Source organism: Pseudorasbora parva, chromosome 6 (assembly GCF_024679245.1).
Source record: "Pseudorasbora parva isolate DD20220531a chromosome 6, ASM2467924v1, whole genome shotgun sequence".
In the NCBI taxonomy this organism is placed as follows: domain Eukaryota; kingdom Metazoa; phylum Chordata; class Actinopteri; order Cypriniformes; family Gobionidae; genus Pseudorasbora; species Pseudorasbora parva.
Genome location: NC_090177.1, coordinates 6551954 through 6567962, shown reverse-complemented (window position 1 = coordinate 6567962; position 16009 = coordinate 6551954). Strand labels below are relative to the sequence as shown.

The window sequence follows — 16009 nt, the reverse complement described above, 5'->3', positions numbered from 1 at the left end:
GGTTGATAAACAAACGAGCGTCGCGCGCGTGACGTCATAGGGACGCGACATCATGCTGGATCACACTGGACACTGCAATCTTGTCTTCACTGCTTTTGTTGCTCTGAATTGATATAGACATAATTCTCAAGTGATGCATGTTTTTGTTTCTTACAAACGGTACTTATGAAGCCCAGCCATTGTAGCAGGGTAACAGAGGCTCTCCCCCCTCTATCTGGAATAATTTGGTCATGTTATCTTTAATGAAATGAAACAGTAGTTTAATATCATTATTATGAGCTTGAAACTGTATATGAGCTGACATGACTTGGCTGGACTGAACCACGCAAAGTAAGTATTGTGGGATTTTCAGGGGAAGGGCTGTAAGTACATATTCAATATGCTTTCTCTATCTTGTATTATGAAAGTTGTATTTGAATTGTATTTAACACTTTTAAGGTTATAATATTCTGATTGTGCATCCTTTTATTAATCATGCACACAAACAATATGATTTAGCCTACCTTACAGGACATTTTGTATTTTAATGTGATTCATAGTTGGTAATTTTGTCAAATTGTTGTACATTTTGTCTGTTTGTTTGTATTTGGTAGATTATGTGACAAATGTATCTTCAAGAAATCATTGAATGACTGTCATTTAATTGCCAAAAGTAGTGTAAAATCTATTGCTATTACTAACTAGGCCTATTATTTGGAAGTTTTCTAAAAGTCATAGTTCAGAAAGTCAAATTGTTAAATCCCCCCTGAATAATGCCAATGCTGGTATACATATTGTACAATTTTGGGCGGTCCCAGACCATAGAAATTGCCACTATTGGTCGTCTGGGACCGCCCAAAATTGTACAATATGTATACCAGCATTGGCATTATAATGTTGGTATACATATTGTACAATTTTGGGCAGTCCCAGATGACCAATAGTGGCAATTTCTATGGTCTTGGCTCCTATGTTGGACAGTGAGAGAGGATAAAAGACAGCTGTTATCACAGTCTTGCAACCAGAGATAAAGATATTTAGCATGATCATCTCGCGGTGTTTGCTGTTACAACCAATAAAAATACAACATGAAATGACGTTTTGATCAGCACAATATGGTGCTAAAACGTAAACAACTTACCACTGGCTCTTTTCGCAAAATTGGCATGCCAAGTTGGTCCATTTCCCCTTGCCATGATCATATTCTCCTGTTTCGCTGCCTCGTCTTTTTTTCAGCACACATAAAAACCACAATGGCCAAAGTGCGATTTATCTTGCTTTATTAGTTTACCACTAGCACATGCTGATGATGTTTTATTCTTCTATACTAACTTGTGTCATCATAGCCTACGACTCAATAGGTTTCATCATCGTACAGTCTACATACATGTCGTACCCAAGTGTATTGAATCCATGTTGTTTGATTTGTAATGATTCTCTCATGATGACTTTTTAATCTTCCTTTGCAGATCTCATACTCTATACATGGAGAATGGCTGAACATCAGATCGAAGACCCAAAGATTGCATTTGCATATCTCCGCCCATCATGTGTCCTCCTGACCAAAGAGCCTACATCCGCTAACGTAGAAGCTCTTAGTGGTCATCTTCGCAGTGTGAGCGATGGAGCTCTCCAACAGCTCCAGGAATATATTCTGTTCCCCCTCAGATTTGTCCTCAAAACCCCTGGCTCCAAGCGGGATGGACTCGTCCAGGCAGTCATTGAAACTATAACGTATGTGCTGGAGAACACATGCGTACGGAGTTGGGATTCTCTGCGGGATCTTTTCTCTGAGTTGTGCCTTTGTCTTTGCTCTCCAAAAGACCCGGGAAAGCCCTCCATGACCTCCGAGGAACTAAAGCTGGCCGTCCTCAAATGCCTGGACACCCTCTTGCACTCTGCCTATGGTGACATTGTTTTTAAACTCTATGAGCCAAGCATGTTGCCCGGACTTGGAGCTGCTGTGTCGCTACTTCTGGCACTCGCAGAGCATGAAAAGGCAAGGGGGGTTCAATTGGCTTCCCTTAAATGTCTCCTTTCTTTGTTTCTTCAGTGCGACTGCAAGGAGGAACATGTTAAGCCAAGACAAGACGAGAGGAATCTGCTTGGACGCACCCTCGCCACGTTTCTGCCTGGCATTTCTCGCGCCCTGAGTCAGGTAATAAGTGGGGACATAAGACAAGGCCATGCGGTCACGATGAAGGCCATGAGGGTTTGGTACAAATCGGTAGGTCTGGTAATGGCCGATGAGCAGCTTCAGAAGACAGACATTGATAGGGCAACTGGTGATCTGGGGAGGGTTGAGGAGCTGGTTGTAAAGAGGACTCCATCTTGGCGCAAAACCACTTCCCAACGCCTTGCCATGGTCTTACAAAAGATAATTTCTTGCACTTCTGCCCACCCGCACTGGAGAATCAGGCTTGAGTTGGTCAATCTATCCCATCTTCTCCTTTCCCAGTGCAGCCAGTCTGTGGGGGAATGTGTTGGTCCTCTACTGGAAGCATTGGTAGGTGCCATTAACGATGAGGAGCCTGAGGTTAAGAGCAGGTGCAATACAGCATTGAATGAAGTGGCACAAAAAGGTCAAACCAATGGTGGACAGGACTTTACAGACGTTCTGTCTGAAAACCTCCACAGCTTGGCGTCATCCTTACCTCGACTTATGAGAACGTCTGATGACCAACGCAAGCTCTTTGTTCTTAACGTGTTCCTTGGGTACCTCAAGATTCTGGGACCCAAAGTAGATGCCGTACTAAGGTCAGCAATCCATCTTGAGCGCATCTCCAAAGCATTGATGCAGGTCATGGAGTTGGATGTCACGGATGTGAAAATCATTGAGGAGAGAACTCGAAAGTCTTCAACAGACCTGGAACCTGATCTGCAGCAAGTCCCTTCCCAAAGAAAATATTTCCTCTACTTCACGGACGAAAGGATATTCTCGGCACTCAGGAAGATCTGCCGCATGTTGGGATACTACGGAAACCTCTACCTTCTTGTTGACTGCTTCATGGAATTGTACAAGGAGTCCTCGGTTTACAGAAAGCAAGCTGCTCTGGTCCTCAATGAGGTCATTGTTGGTGCTGCAGGCATTGGCGTAGAGACTGGCAATACTAAAATTGATTGTTCAGGAATATACCAGTCTAGAACAAATCAAGAAGATTTGAAATCTTCAATCATGTGCATCATCGAGGAGTACATCAGTTTGAGTAACTGGCTTCTCCCTACAGTCTCTGAGGCCTTGGAAGGGAAACTTGAGACTACATCCTCCTTGGTGCCCAATAATCCAGAACGAAACAGTCTCCAACTGCTTCCAGCATCCAAAGCCCCAACAATTTACCAACTCAACAGTAATATCTGGCAAATCTGTATCCAGTTGGAGGGTATTGGAGGCTTCGCCCTGGCTTTGGGCAATGATTTCCGTCTGCTTTTAATGACATCCCTATACCCTGTTCTGGAGAAAGCAGGAGATGAGTCGCTTCTCGTCAGTCAATCGGCTTTCAACGCAATGTGCGACCTCTGCAAGGCTTGCGATTACGGTTCACCCAAGGAGCTGGTCATCAAGAATTCAGACTACCTCCTAAATGATGTTTCTCTAAACCTAGCCAGACCCAGCATTCACCCTCACGCTCCAAGAGTTCTTGCTGTCATGTTCACTCACTCAGATGCCAGTCTGCTGCCTCTAGTGGCCGATGTGGTGCAGGACGTGTTAACGGCACTTGATCTCAGCTATGACCAGAGAACGCCACAGTTCTGCAGTGTGCTGCACTTACTCATGAAGGCACTTGGTGAGTCTTACTTAATAAGAAGCAATGCTGCTTTTACTATTGTGTGTTTCCTTTTGAGTTTGAAAAAGCCACATGTGTTTTACCACAGTGAGATGGTTCCCTACTACTATGGGACACCAGAAGCCATCCAGCAAAGAGACCCAGAATAAAGAGTGTGTAAACTTGAGGCAGTTTCTCCTGGACTATAAGAAGCAGAAGGAGCTTGCTGAAGGCATTGGAGTAGAAGAGGAAGATCCTAATGAACTAAGTTTGTAATTTTTTTCTTTTGTGTGTGTGTGTGTTTGTTCTATACCCCTAACTTAGAGGGTTAGTTAATCTAATAAATATCCTATAATTTACTCACCCTCAAGCCTTCCTAGGTGTATATGACTTTTTTTCTTTCAGCCAAACATAATCAGAGTTGTATCAAAAAATATCCTGGCTCTTCACGCTTTACAAATGGAGTTAATTGAATGAGAAGTCACTCTTCCATTGGAACTCAACTCATGTATGGCCATTACCTGAAGCCAGTGATTATAGTTTATTAAGTTATAAAAATGTATATTTTCCTTACAAAAATGCATGGCTTCGCTTCAGAAGGCCTTTATTAACCCCCTGGAGCAATATGGATTGCTTTTAGGATGGACGGATGGATGGACGGATGGATGCACTTTTTTTGGGCTTCAATAATCAAGGTATTATTCACTCCCATTATAATTATTGGAAGAGCCAGGATATTTTTTAATAAAACTGATTGTGTTTGGCTGAAAGAAGAAAGTCATATACACATTGCATAGCTTGAGGGTGAGTAAATTATAGGATAATACAAATTTTGGGATGAACTAACGCTTTTGTTACGTTTCTAAGCAATCATACCATACTTACCTTGATGATAAAACTGGGACTTCAGCCAAATCGAGCAGGGTTGTGGTCCATTCGAACCTGAATTGAAAAATGTCTTGGAGATAACAAATGTATTGTATACTTCCTAATATTTAATAAGACTTTTTGGACATTCATTTCCCAGGATGCAATATCTTTGTTGAGTTGCTTTGAAATACAGCTCAGTACATTTCTTTTCTTTCACATCATCTTCTAGTGGGGTGGGGCCAGTTCAATTCAAATTCTCACTCTTGAACTAAAAGGGAAATATTCCTCAATTTGGCAGAATTTTGTATAATCCTAGATGATATCTAGAGACCAAATGATATCTAGAGACCAAAATAAAAAACCTGTGAGTGAGTTGTTTACTTCAGCCAGTAATGCCCTAAATACCAACCAATCACAACATTCTATCATATCAACGTCCTAGCAAACACCCAGAAGACCATCGTTACCCCCTTGCAACATTCTGATATAATCATGCTTAAGTGTCTATTTATTGTTTGTTTTTTTACATTTATATAGCACTTTTCTGGGTACTCAAAGCGCTTTACATTTAGAAGGGAGTACTCTCAACCACCACCAATGCCTGTAATTTAATTCTTGTACAGCAGATGACAGTATTGATCTAGTAAGGCCTTACAGTATAAAAATAAAGGCAGTGGCTATTTACAATAAGTTTGAATAGTAATAGATTTTATTTACTCTGGGAAAATGGTGATATATATTATTTTCACAAAAAATAGCAGCATTTTCTTTCCAATAGCCCAAGTGTAAATAGCAGTTAGATGTTATTTATATTTATAAACGGCAGCGGATACTATTTGCACCTCAGTGACGTTGTACATAAAACTGTAGGCTATGCAATAATAATAATAATAATTATATATATATATATAGTGTAAATTATTATATTGATTAAAATTATTAAATGGATGTTGCCTTATTGGGGCAATAAAGCCCTCCCTACACTTAGACCTACCCCTAACTGATAAACATTATTATTAAACATGTTAGACACTATTTTCACATTTCAAATATTTTTTTCATTGTATTAAAAATAAATGCTTTTCCGATCTGATTTGGGAAAAGAGAGTAGAGCGAGTTTAGCATAAGATGGATTCGAGGGTCGATTTGTGTCAACTTTGCTATTGCTACTGTTGGCAACTCCAGCAGAGTAAGAGTAAATAGCCTCTGCCAACAAGGCGGAGGTAAACTAAAGGAAAAATAAGAAGCGTTAGGCAGCAATTGGAACCGTTATGTTGATTCTTCTGATGGTTTCTTCATACCTTCAGACCTGTAACGGGTAGTTACTTCCCCTGGAACAAGCTGCCGTAAGTGCTTTACACAAGGGTACAGATGTAATAGAGCAGAATTATGGTCACTTGAGCCGTTTTTAGCTCATCTTCAATCCTTCACATTATGGGACTTTCAACTCGAGACTCACATTTCTGATCATCAAACCAACACCACACATCAAATTCCCTGAACGATCCAGTACTTCTGGATCCAGCTTTCCCACTATCATGCTGAAGGTTTGTAGCTGATTTCAGCTGTTACTCGTGTTTGCATGAGTCTCACAGGGCCAGACTAGTCTAATGCACATTGGATTCCTTCGATAAGATGTTTTAATATCATCATCTCCCGTCCACAGACATTCCTCCACCAGCGCCTGCTTCTGATGAGGACATGGAGGGTCCTGCTGAGAAAAAGGAGCTTCCTCTTCATATCCAGATTGCAAAAGATGTGATGGAACGATGCCTCCACCTGCTATCCGACCCCAACCTGAGAATCCGGCTCAAGGTTGTAAAATCTCTTCTGTTTGCGTATTATAGCTTTGGCATCGCCTTTTCCTTTGAGAAGAGCACAAGACTGATTAAATGTGCATGTGAATTTACAGGTGTTGGACATCCTAGAGCTGTGTGTGTGTGTTTTATGTGAGCGAGAGGATGAGCTTCTTCCCATGGTGCACCGGTGCTGGCCTGCTCTTCTCCCCCGTCTCACCAACGATGACCCTCTCGCTGTACCGCGAGCATTCAAGGTGAGAGGATGCCCTTCCAAACAGATAGCAACATAAAACATTCAGGAAACTACGACCATGCACAGTATCCTAGCATTTTAAAAAAGCCATGGAAGTTAATAAAACATTAAAAGTCATTTATATTTCAGTGGTATAAAACACAGTCTTGTAGTTTAATCTTCTTTACAATACATCAGTCAACACAAAATGACATTCTTCTTAAGTATTCATTAATGAATCGAACTGAAAAAAGATGGGTGAAAAAGTGTGGAAACCCCGTAGTTGGGTATTATTGCATTGACTTTCTATTATCTATTCTTTTGAACTTTCCATTCTTCAAATAATCCTGAAAAAAATGCATCAGTTTTCACAAAAAAAATATTAAGCAGTTCAATATTTGTCAACATTGATAATCAGGGCTAGACATTAACACCTGCCAACCCACCAACTGCGTGTGTATTTCATCAGGGTAACGCATTCACTCCTACTAGACACTTTGGTGGGATGAATTTAATTTATAATATGTACATTTTTCAATTGTGTCTTTTTAAAAAGGCATCTGAAAATAATAAACTTAAAAAGTGCAATGTAGTGTTGTCAGAATTATATTTTTGATACATATCAATACTGAAATATCTGAAACGCTTCCAATACTAATATTCTGCAGAATAGACACACTCACACACACACTCTCTCTTTCTCTCTCTCTCACTCTCTCTCTCTCTGTCTCTCTCTCTCTCTCTCTCTGACAGCGAGTGACAAACCCGCCTACACACACTCACTCACTTCATTTGCTCCGGGTGAATATTGTTGGTGTTACAGGGCTTGAATATCAGCGTGGGACTGTGCATATTGTGCATAATTTTACTAATTCTCGCAGATTTTGGTCTTGCACCCAAAGTGGGTGTTCATAAAGCCGCCTCTCAGTGCTAAATTGAGCTCTTTTTCGCTGTTTAAACAGTCAATACACACAACATAATGTCAAAATGCCAGATTTAGTGAGCATTCACGTAAACGCAGACAGTTCTGTTTTAAAGTGAATGTAAACAGTTGAGAAAGAAAATGCATGTGTAACAGTATCAGTGCGTCAGATCTTAAAGTGACAGCAGCCTAATAAACTACATATCTATAGTATATATATACTACATATATCTAAATGGCCGTTTTTTCCCCATGGTATCAATGTCAAAATTGTGGCCAGTGAAAATGCTATGTGGCTAGTAATTTTAGAAAACCACTAGCCACAGTGACTGGTGGACAAAAAAAGTTAATGTCAAACCCTGTTGATAATATTTGATCACAGGAATACGTTAAACTTGACAATATATTCACACAGAATTCACGTTTCTGTAAGTTTTTACTGTATTTTTGATCAAATAAATAAATGCAACCTCTGTGAGCATAAGAGACTTCCTTAAAAAGCATTAAAAACCCATACACACCACAATCTTTTGACCGGTAGCATATATTAACTGTGATAGATCCAGGAGATCATGAAGTTCCTCTTTTCCTCCCTGAATCTCTGCCTCAGGTGCTCTGTGTCCTGGGCGAGTCGTGTGGTGATTTCCTGAGGAAACGCGTGTCTAAGGAGGTCCTGCCCCGTCTCACCTCCTCTCTGATGAAGCAGGCGGAGATCAGCGCTCGCTCCGGGCCCGTCTACACACAAACGCTGGCTTACAAACTCCAGCTAGCGGTGCTGCAGGGGCTCGGACCTCTGTGTGTCAAACTGGACCTGAGTAAGTCTGGAGGACATCAGTGTCCCAAACGCCTGCTAGAAACTCAGATATTAATGCAGAACAGCAATGGAAATGGAAATATGTATTCAACAGTCATGCAGATCTGCCAGTCATTGTTCAATGTGTTAAAAAAACATGATTATAAACACATTAACTCACCTCCAAAGCTACGGTTAAAAGCTCAAATTCAGCTAATTGCTTCATTGAAATATCCGTGAAGCACATTAAAATATATGAAGGCAAATTCAGATTTAATGTAGAACTATATGGCTGTGTACAGTAATAATGGTTATTTTAATGGATGCGCAGCATCGGCATCATAACAAATCATGTAAATGCATAAATATGGTACTTTATTATATCATAAAATGCAACGCTTAATCCTAAAAAAAGATTGAAACCCTATCATGTATTTAATTAAGTTGAACTGTTATTTTGTGGCGTAACCTGCCTGAATCCTCTCTAAGAACATAAAGTGCATCTACTCTCAATAATGTGCTGACTGAAACTGAATATTCAGCTATGAAAATATTTATTGGGACCTTATTTTAGGGTCTGAACCATACGTATTATGTTTTATTTGAATATTATTTTTCATTGCCAGTGACCTTGGTTACATACAGAACCCCTAAGAGGGCTTGGCAGTGCAAAAGGATATGATGGGAGGAAACAATACCAGTAACACTTTAGTTAAAGGTTCAATTCTTACTATTAACTTGGTGCTTATTATCATGCATATTACTAGCATACTGGCAGTTTATTAGTACTTATAAAGCACATATTAATGCCTTATTCTGTATGACCATATTCTGCCTCCTTTAATCCTGATATCTAAACTTAACAACCTTACTAACTATTAATAAGTAGTAATTAGGAGTTTATCGAGGCAAAAGTCATAGTTAATAGTGAGAATTGGACCCTAAACTAAAGTGTGACCAAAATAATATTTCAAGATTTTGGGATTTGCTTGCGAATGTTCTATTTCCACAGAAAACATTGCGCTATCTTGCAAAACTACTGATAAAAATAGCAATGGGAGGAAACACTACAGTATTTCAATGCTTTTGAGGGAGAAATCAAAATTTTTGTGATCAAAAGTTTCTCAGCATTCTTAAAAATAAAGTTTCCAAAAGTGGGGTTTTGCAGTGATGCAACAGAAGAACCATTTAGGGAACATTATAAGGTGACCAGTTTTTCGGGGACACTGGAGTTGTGTCCCCGTTTTACAAATAAAATGCACAAAGGCCCTGTCCCAAATGGCACCCTAAACCCTCACAGTCTTCCTCTGAGTCAGTATTTTCACGCAGAAGTGCGTATCGAGGGCGGATATCAACCTCAAAGGGAGACCTAAAATGACAAAGGGACATCCTGTGGTCTTGTGGACTTAACGGACACGCACGTAACGGCCATTGTAAGTCCACTAGACCGAAAGAGCACATGAAGTGTGCCATTTGGGACAGGGCCCATCGTGCTTATAGGAGCACTCGTGTAGTGATCATTTTCGCCAACAGTTGGCGCTGTGAGCTATGTTGACTTCACTTGGGCCCTCACTTGGCACACTTACGATGCATGCCCATGTCTGTTATATTTAAGAAATATTTGCATGTATATATAATTTATCTTATATATAAATATATATAAAACATTTCTTAAATATATACATGCATGTGTGCATATTTATATACACATAATAATTATACACCATACACACACATGCATTATGTAAACACAAACTTTAATTTTGGATGCGATCAATAACGATTAATTTTCCCCCTGCATTACATTTTTTAAAATAATTTTTAAAGGCAGACAAAATGCCTGATTATGAACACACGTCATGTTTAGGAAAGCATGCTGACGAATCGTACACGCATAGCCTGACGTGTTCATACTCAATTCTAGTCAGAATATGAGTCTGATGCTCCATTGGGCTGTGATTATGGGGCGTGTTTCAACCGAACCAGGAAAGACCTCAATTGGATAGACCTACAAGTTTCTACAACCAATCAGAGCAACGGAGCGACGCATAACGTTAGGGTTAAAATGTCAACAGAGCTCAACCTCACTGTGTTGCCAAGTCTGCGGTTTTTCCCGAGGGTTGTTTTCCATGTCTGCCGGTTGAAGAGACCTCAATTATGTGAAATATAGACCCAGGAATACGAATTTTAGCAGGCAACCTTGCCAAAATAACACATCGGGCGGGGCTGAGTTCTGAGTTATTTTAATGTTCAAAGAAAGTTCTAATACAAAATGTTTTACTTTTCATGTCGACTTTCATTGTGTAAAGTTTTGTTGTGGTAGGAGTAAAGGAAAAAATAAGCCCATTTGGGTGTATTTTGGGCATATGCGATTAGTGTATAGCTCATTTGCATAGTAAAATTCATTTTCAAAGAAACTTGTAAAACAAAAAAAATTACTTTTCATGTGTACTTTCATTGTGTAAAGTTTCATTTTGATAGGAGTAAAGGAAAAAAATAGCCCCATTGGGGTCTATTGTTGTCTGGCCTTACTGGCACACATCTCGGATTGATGAGAATTTAACACATTTCCTCAACTAGGATATCTTAGGACTTTTAGTATGTTGTTCTGGACACCTCATAGAAATGATCTAAGCTGAAAAAAAATCTTTTACAATTAGTCTGTTGTAAAATGCTATTTTGCCTGGACTAATAGTGCACACACTAATATCACATTTTAATTGTGTGCCGTCCAACATTTGTGAGCGCGCCGTAAGCACTAGATGGCAGACTCGCATCAGCGTTTCATCTCATCTGCAGTGAACATGTCAAAGTCAATCTCACCGTAAGCGATGAAGCCGTGTTCCTGTTGTCACATCACGAAACCCCAGAGCTCTGCTCCGACACACACCGTCCCGTGTTGTTCTGTTCATTCCTCTGGAGAAGCTCTGAGGGGGATTTCTCTGTGTGTTTGTATCTGGTGTTTTTTCATCTCTGTGGGTTTTCGGATGTAATGCAGGGGTGACAGAAAAACCTCATGTTGCAGTTCATCACGGAAAAGTGATCAATATCAGTCTGAAGTTTAATTAGTGCATCTGTGATTGTGACGTATGAGAGATTTACCAGAGCCCAATGCTTTGAGGAGTGATTTGTCGTGTGGGGAGAAAAACGTTTGTGTGTGTGTGTGTGTGTGTGTGGAGGGAATACTGAATACTGAAAGAGTTACCATGGTTATGAGAGACACCTGAGAGACAGACAGACAGACGAGAGGTCACGCTGTTTATTTCCCAGCTGGCTGTAGTGCTCTCTCTCTCTCTATCATATTCCCTCTTTATTATTCTCCCTCCATCCTTCATTCCTCTCTGTCTCTGGTCTCGCCGTCCCTCTGCATTCACCTCCATTTTTCTAGAGTAATGAGGCTCTACATCACGCTGCTTAATTAATTAATTAGGATAATGCTGCCATGGAGACTATTAGAATATATTAGAACATCTGTGGCCATTATGACGCAGGCGCTTGAGTCACTGGAGACCTACATAAGGCTTTGTGGGTATAGAGAATCAAAACAATCTATAATAGTGTACGACAGTCCCTAATAGATGTAAACACTAACACACGTCTTGATCTGATGGATATTTCACTATTCAGTGTCTGTTACATTTGAACACAGCTGATTTTCCTTCAGTTTTTCATATTCTCAGTCGAGTTTGAGGACTGTAATCTTTATTCTGAATGTCTGTTTGCAGTGGAGGCGGATCTGGATCGAGTGATTGACGCGTGTCTCCCGTACCTGAGCTGCCGACAGCCAATCAAACTGCAGGAGGCGTGTCTCGGGTAAGGCCCAACCAATGTCAGAACGGGAATTAAATTTTTTTTTCGTTTTTAAAAAGTCTTCTTCCTTTAGTCAAGAGGGTTTAATCATTTTGAATAGTTTTTTTAAGTTTCAGGAACTTGCACAGGCTATACTAAAAATTTGAATATTAATATTTCATTAATATGTAATTGTAAGTTTATGGTTGTAGATTCAGTCCTGCTGTCGTAGCAATAAGTCGATGTATTGATTCATATTTAGGATTATATATATATATATTAAGATTAGTTAATATACTTAAATATAGTGAGATTAGTCCGATATATCTGTCAGTTGTCTTGTATATCGGACTATTCTGAAATGATCAGCATCAGGGGAAAATTAAAAAATGATATACTGTATAAAATAAAATATATAGCAAATATAGTTTAAGTTGAATAATCGGCCTGACAGTACATTAAATATTAGCAATTATTTAATATAATGTTAATTACATAAAATGTTATACACACATTATGATGAATACAATTTGTACAAAATTAAGTATATTTTCAGTATATATAATAAAAAATGTTTAAAAAAATAACTATGATGAAAACAATTGGTAAAAATTATAAGTGAATTTAAAATAATAAATATATATACATACCAATCAGGCATAACATTATGACCACCGACAGGTGACTAACACTGATGATCTCTTCATCACGGCTCCTGTTAATGGGTGGGATATATTAGGCATAACATTTTGTCCTCAAAGTTGATGTGTTAGAAGCAGGAAAAACGGGCAAGCGTAAGGATTTGAGTGAGTTTGACGAGGGCCAAATTGTGATGGCTAGACGACTGGGTCAGAGCATCACCAAAACTGCAGCTCTTGTGGGCTGTTCCCGGTCTGCAGTGGTCAGTATTTATCAAAAGTGCTCCAAGAGGAACAGTGGAGAACCGGCCACAGGGTCATGGGCGGCCAAGGCTCATTTATACCCGTGTGGTCCGATCAAACAGACGAGCTACTGGAGCTCAAACTGCTCCAGAAGTTAATGCTGGTTCTGATAGAAAGGTTTTAGAATACACAGAGCATTTTTGGGTGAACCCTTTAAAACTCTTGTTTCCAGACAGCATAGAATCCCATATCCTGTTTAATAGTATGAATTACCCTGATAGTTAGCTTTATTACCATGTTTTTGTCCGCAGTGTTTTCCGGTCACTGATGGAGCTGGACGCTGATATGTGCTGGTTCACTCTGAACGAGCTCTTCTGTCCGGTTGCGTACGAGCCGCCCCATCCACAGCTGCTGCCCGTGAAGCTGAGTGGATCAGACAAGCCGAGAAACCAATTCACAGACAACGTCCTCAAATTACTGCAGGAGTTTGATTCCCCGCAAGCGGACAGATGAGACTCCGGTGGTTTAGATGCGAATGATTCCTGTGTTCTGATCTTCATTGACTGCATGTATGACTGGAAGAGCGTTTGGACAAGGCTGAAAAACTGATTGTGTCATGATGCAGATGGCTACGTGTACAATAAAATAAACTGTTCAATCAAAAACGTGTGTTCCTTACAACAAAAAGGCCATGTAAATGATATTTGCCAAGTTACCATAATTAGTTATTTGCTTCTTCCCTAAAATAATAAGTTGATCTGGGGCATTCCAGAGGTTCTGGTCTAGTTCAGGAGGTATTTGTGACCTGTTGGTTCAGGCTCGTGTGGTCGCGGGTTCTCCTGTGACAGTCTAATAAATGTGCTGCCTGTGAGAGCCGCATTAAAGCTGCCTCATATGCTTTGTGTTCGCGTGCTGCCGTGTTATCTGTACTGTATTTTGCTATTTATCCTGCTGCCAGGGCTGACAGAAGCACTATTATTCACCGGGCCCGAGCGAGCGGGCTAACGTACGGCATACGGGGCTAATGCAATTTCCTCCCAGCCGCTTCTGATAAGTGCGGGAGCATCATTATAGAGTCAAACCGCTTGACACGAGCTTTGTTTGAAGGATTCGTTGCCGTTAAAGACGACAAAGCAAATTGAAGAGACGACGTAATGAAGAATTGAGGTGATTTTTGAGGTTAAGGTTGGAAAGCTCTTTGTTAGAACAAAAGTTAAAAAGGCCACAAAGGTTTTTTTTATGTATCATTATATCTACCATTTTATCATTGCCTTTTGGAGATTTTTATAATATAATGTTAGCCAGTTTCCTGCGCCAAAGTGTTGATTCATTTTACTTAAAGCCAGCGCTATGAGGTCCCAAATGTGAGCTATTTACGGGGGATTAGGGGGCTGATCCCCTGAGAAAATGTATTTCTCTGATCGACATATGTGCATTTTAAGATGTTTGAAGGCTAAAATAAATAAATAAATAGCTTTCAAAACCGTGTGGGCGGTAGATTATGTGTCATACCTTCTCTCCTCATTTCCATCACTCTTTCTTTTTCTCTCAGTCTCTTTCCCTGTCTCTCCCTCTCCTAAAGCTGAGCTCTGACTGATAGTCTTTCCATTTTCGTCTGTGAAAAAAGTAAACATAGGGTCAACTGATATTTAGCCCATGGGATAGTTCACCCAAAAATGAAAATTTGATGTATATCTGCTTACCCCCAGGGCATCCAAGATGTGTGTTTGTTTCTTCATTAGAACACAAATGAAGATTTGTTGCAGTGTGCCAGTCGTATAATGCATGTCAATGGGGTGTAATTCTACGGGAGTAAAAAAAAACATGCACAAACGACTTCAAATTAAACCCTGTGGCTTGTGGCGACACATTGATGTCTTAAGACACGACACCGAACAGTATTTATATAATTTTTTTAACCTCAAATACAACACTATGTACAACAGCTGGGTGAGGTCAAACCAAGGGGGTAATCTAGCGCTCGGAAAGCGTTCCACCCATAGGGGCGGCCATTGCTAACCAAGCCATCACCTGCTGTTAGCATCCCATTGACTCCCATTCATTTTTGAGTCACTTTGACAGTGAATAACTTTACAACTGTATAAAAGGCTCCATTACCTTGTATCTTACACTATCGCCCCGCAGAAGCTGTTTTTGTAAAAATAGGCTAACTATTGCATCATAACCAACACGACTCTGTCGCACAGTTGAGAAATTACCGGATAGACCTGAGGAGACGCTCAGAAGCAATCTTTACCTGTCTATGAGGCAGTCGGGGGGACGTGGAGACAAAGTCTGATAAAGTCAAGGGAGAAGAATGGGGAGAAGCCCATAGTGAACCAAAAGCAACGGGACAAAACATTTAAACAACGTGATTCAGATTTCACTTTCCACAACTACTAGAAGACCTACAGCTGTCAGACAGGAGGCTCACGTCACATCTCCGTCCTCAAGCTCAGTCTGAGCCTGCGCAGTTCACTCAGCCATCAGGAAGTGACTGCCTCTAATTGATTTCATTTTCCGCCGTTGAAGTCTATGGGATCGCTCTGTCCATTTCTTTTACTGTCTATGGGTCAAATGCAAGTTACACGATATGGCGTATCAATGGGATACAAGCTGCGGAAGTGATTAATAAACATGTTTCCAGACACAGGCACAGACAAAGTAGAATAGCCTAAATATAATTTTGCACACTACGACCATATACATCGCAACACTACATAAGGTTACAAAGTCTGAAAACATTCGGCTTACCTTTGGAAGATATGTTTCAAAACTCCTGTGAAACAACTCTTTCGCTCTCCTTCCTCTAAAACTTTTAATACTTGTCCTACTGTCTGGAAAAAAACAAGCGTGAACTAAGAAAAATACATCTTTTGTTTTGCAGGTTTTACCAATCACTGTCACAATCCGTCAAACGCTTTGACCGTTAAAGGGGCGGTCACTTTACGTCAAGCAATGTACGAGATATGACTGTGGC

At 40.2% G+C, this 16009-nt stretch overlaps 1 protein-coding gene across 2 annotated transcripts; it reads left to right on the top strand.

Annotated features, from left to right (window-relative positions):
• Window positions 1-57: 57 nt before the first annotated feature.
• tti1 (TELO2 interacting protein 1) lies at window positions 58-14996 on the top strand. Of its 2 annotated transcripts, none has more exons than XM_067445518.1 (8): window positions 58-362; window positions 1449-3764; window positions 3853-4011; window positions 6280-6428; window positions 6526-6666; window positions 8177-8381; window positions 12085-12172; window positions 13341-14996. In XM_067445518.1, the coding sequence occupies exons 2-8, from the start codon at window positions 1472-1474 to the stop codon at window positions 13540-13542; spliced, it is 3237 nt and encodes a 1078-aa protein (XP_067301619.1). In that variant the 5' UTR covers window positions 58-362; window positions 1449-1471; the 3' UTR covers window positions 13543-14996. The 2 variants fall into 2 exon arrangements, with proteins under 2 accessions (XP_067301619.1, XP_067301617.1); XM_067445516.1 differs by having other exon boundaries at window positions 59-330; window positions 13341-14995.
• The last annotated feature ends 1013 nt before the right edge of the window (window positions 14997-16009 follow it).

What these genes read in the sequence shown, in the direction of transcription:
- tti1 (XM_067445518.1), top strand. Translation starts at nt 1,472, where the DNA reads ATGGCTGAACATCAGATCGAAGACCCAAAGATTGCATTTGCATATCTC. An exon ending in ACCTGAGAATCCGGCTCAAG is followed by an intron (nt 6,429 to 6,525) that starts GTTGTAAAATCT and finishes GTGAATTTACAG; the next exon opens with GTGTTGGACATCCTAGAGCT. An exon ending in GTGTGTCAAACTGGACCTGA is followed by an intron (nt 8,382 to 12,084) that starts GTAAGTCTGGAG and finishes GTCTGTTTGCAG; the next exon opens with TGGAGGCGGATCTGGATCGA.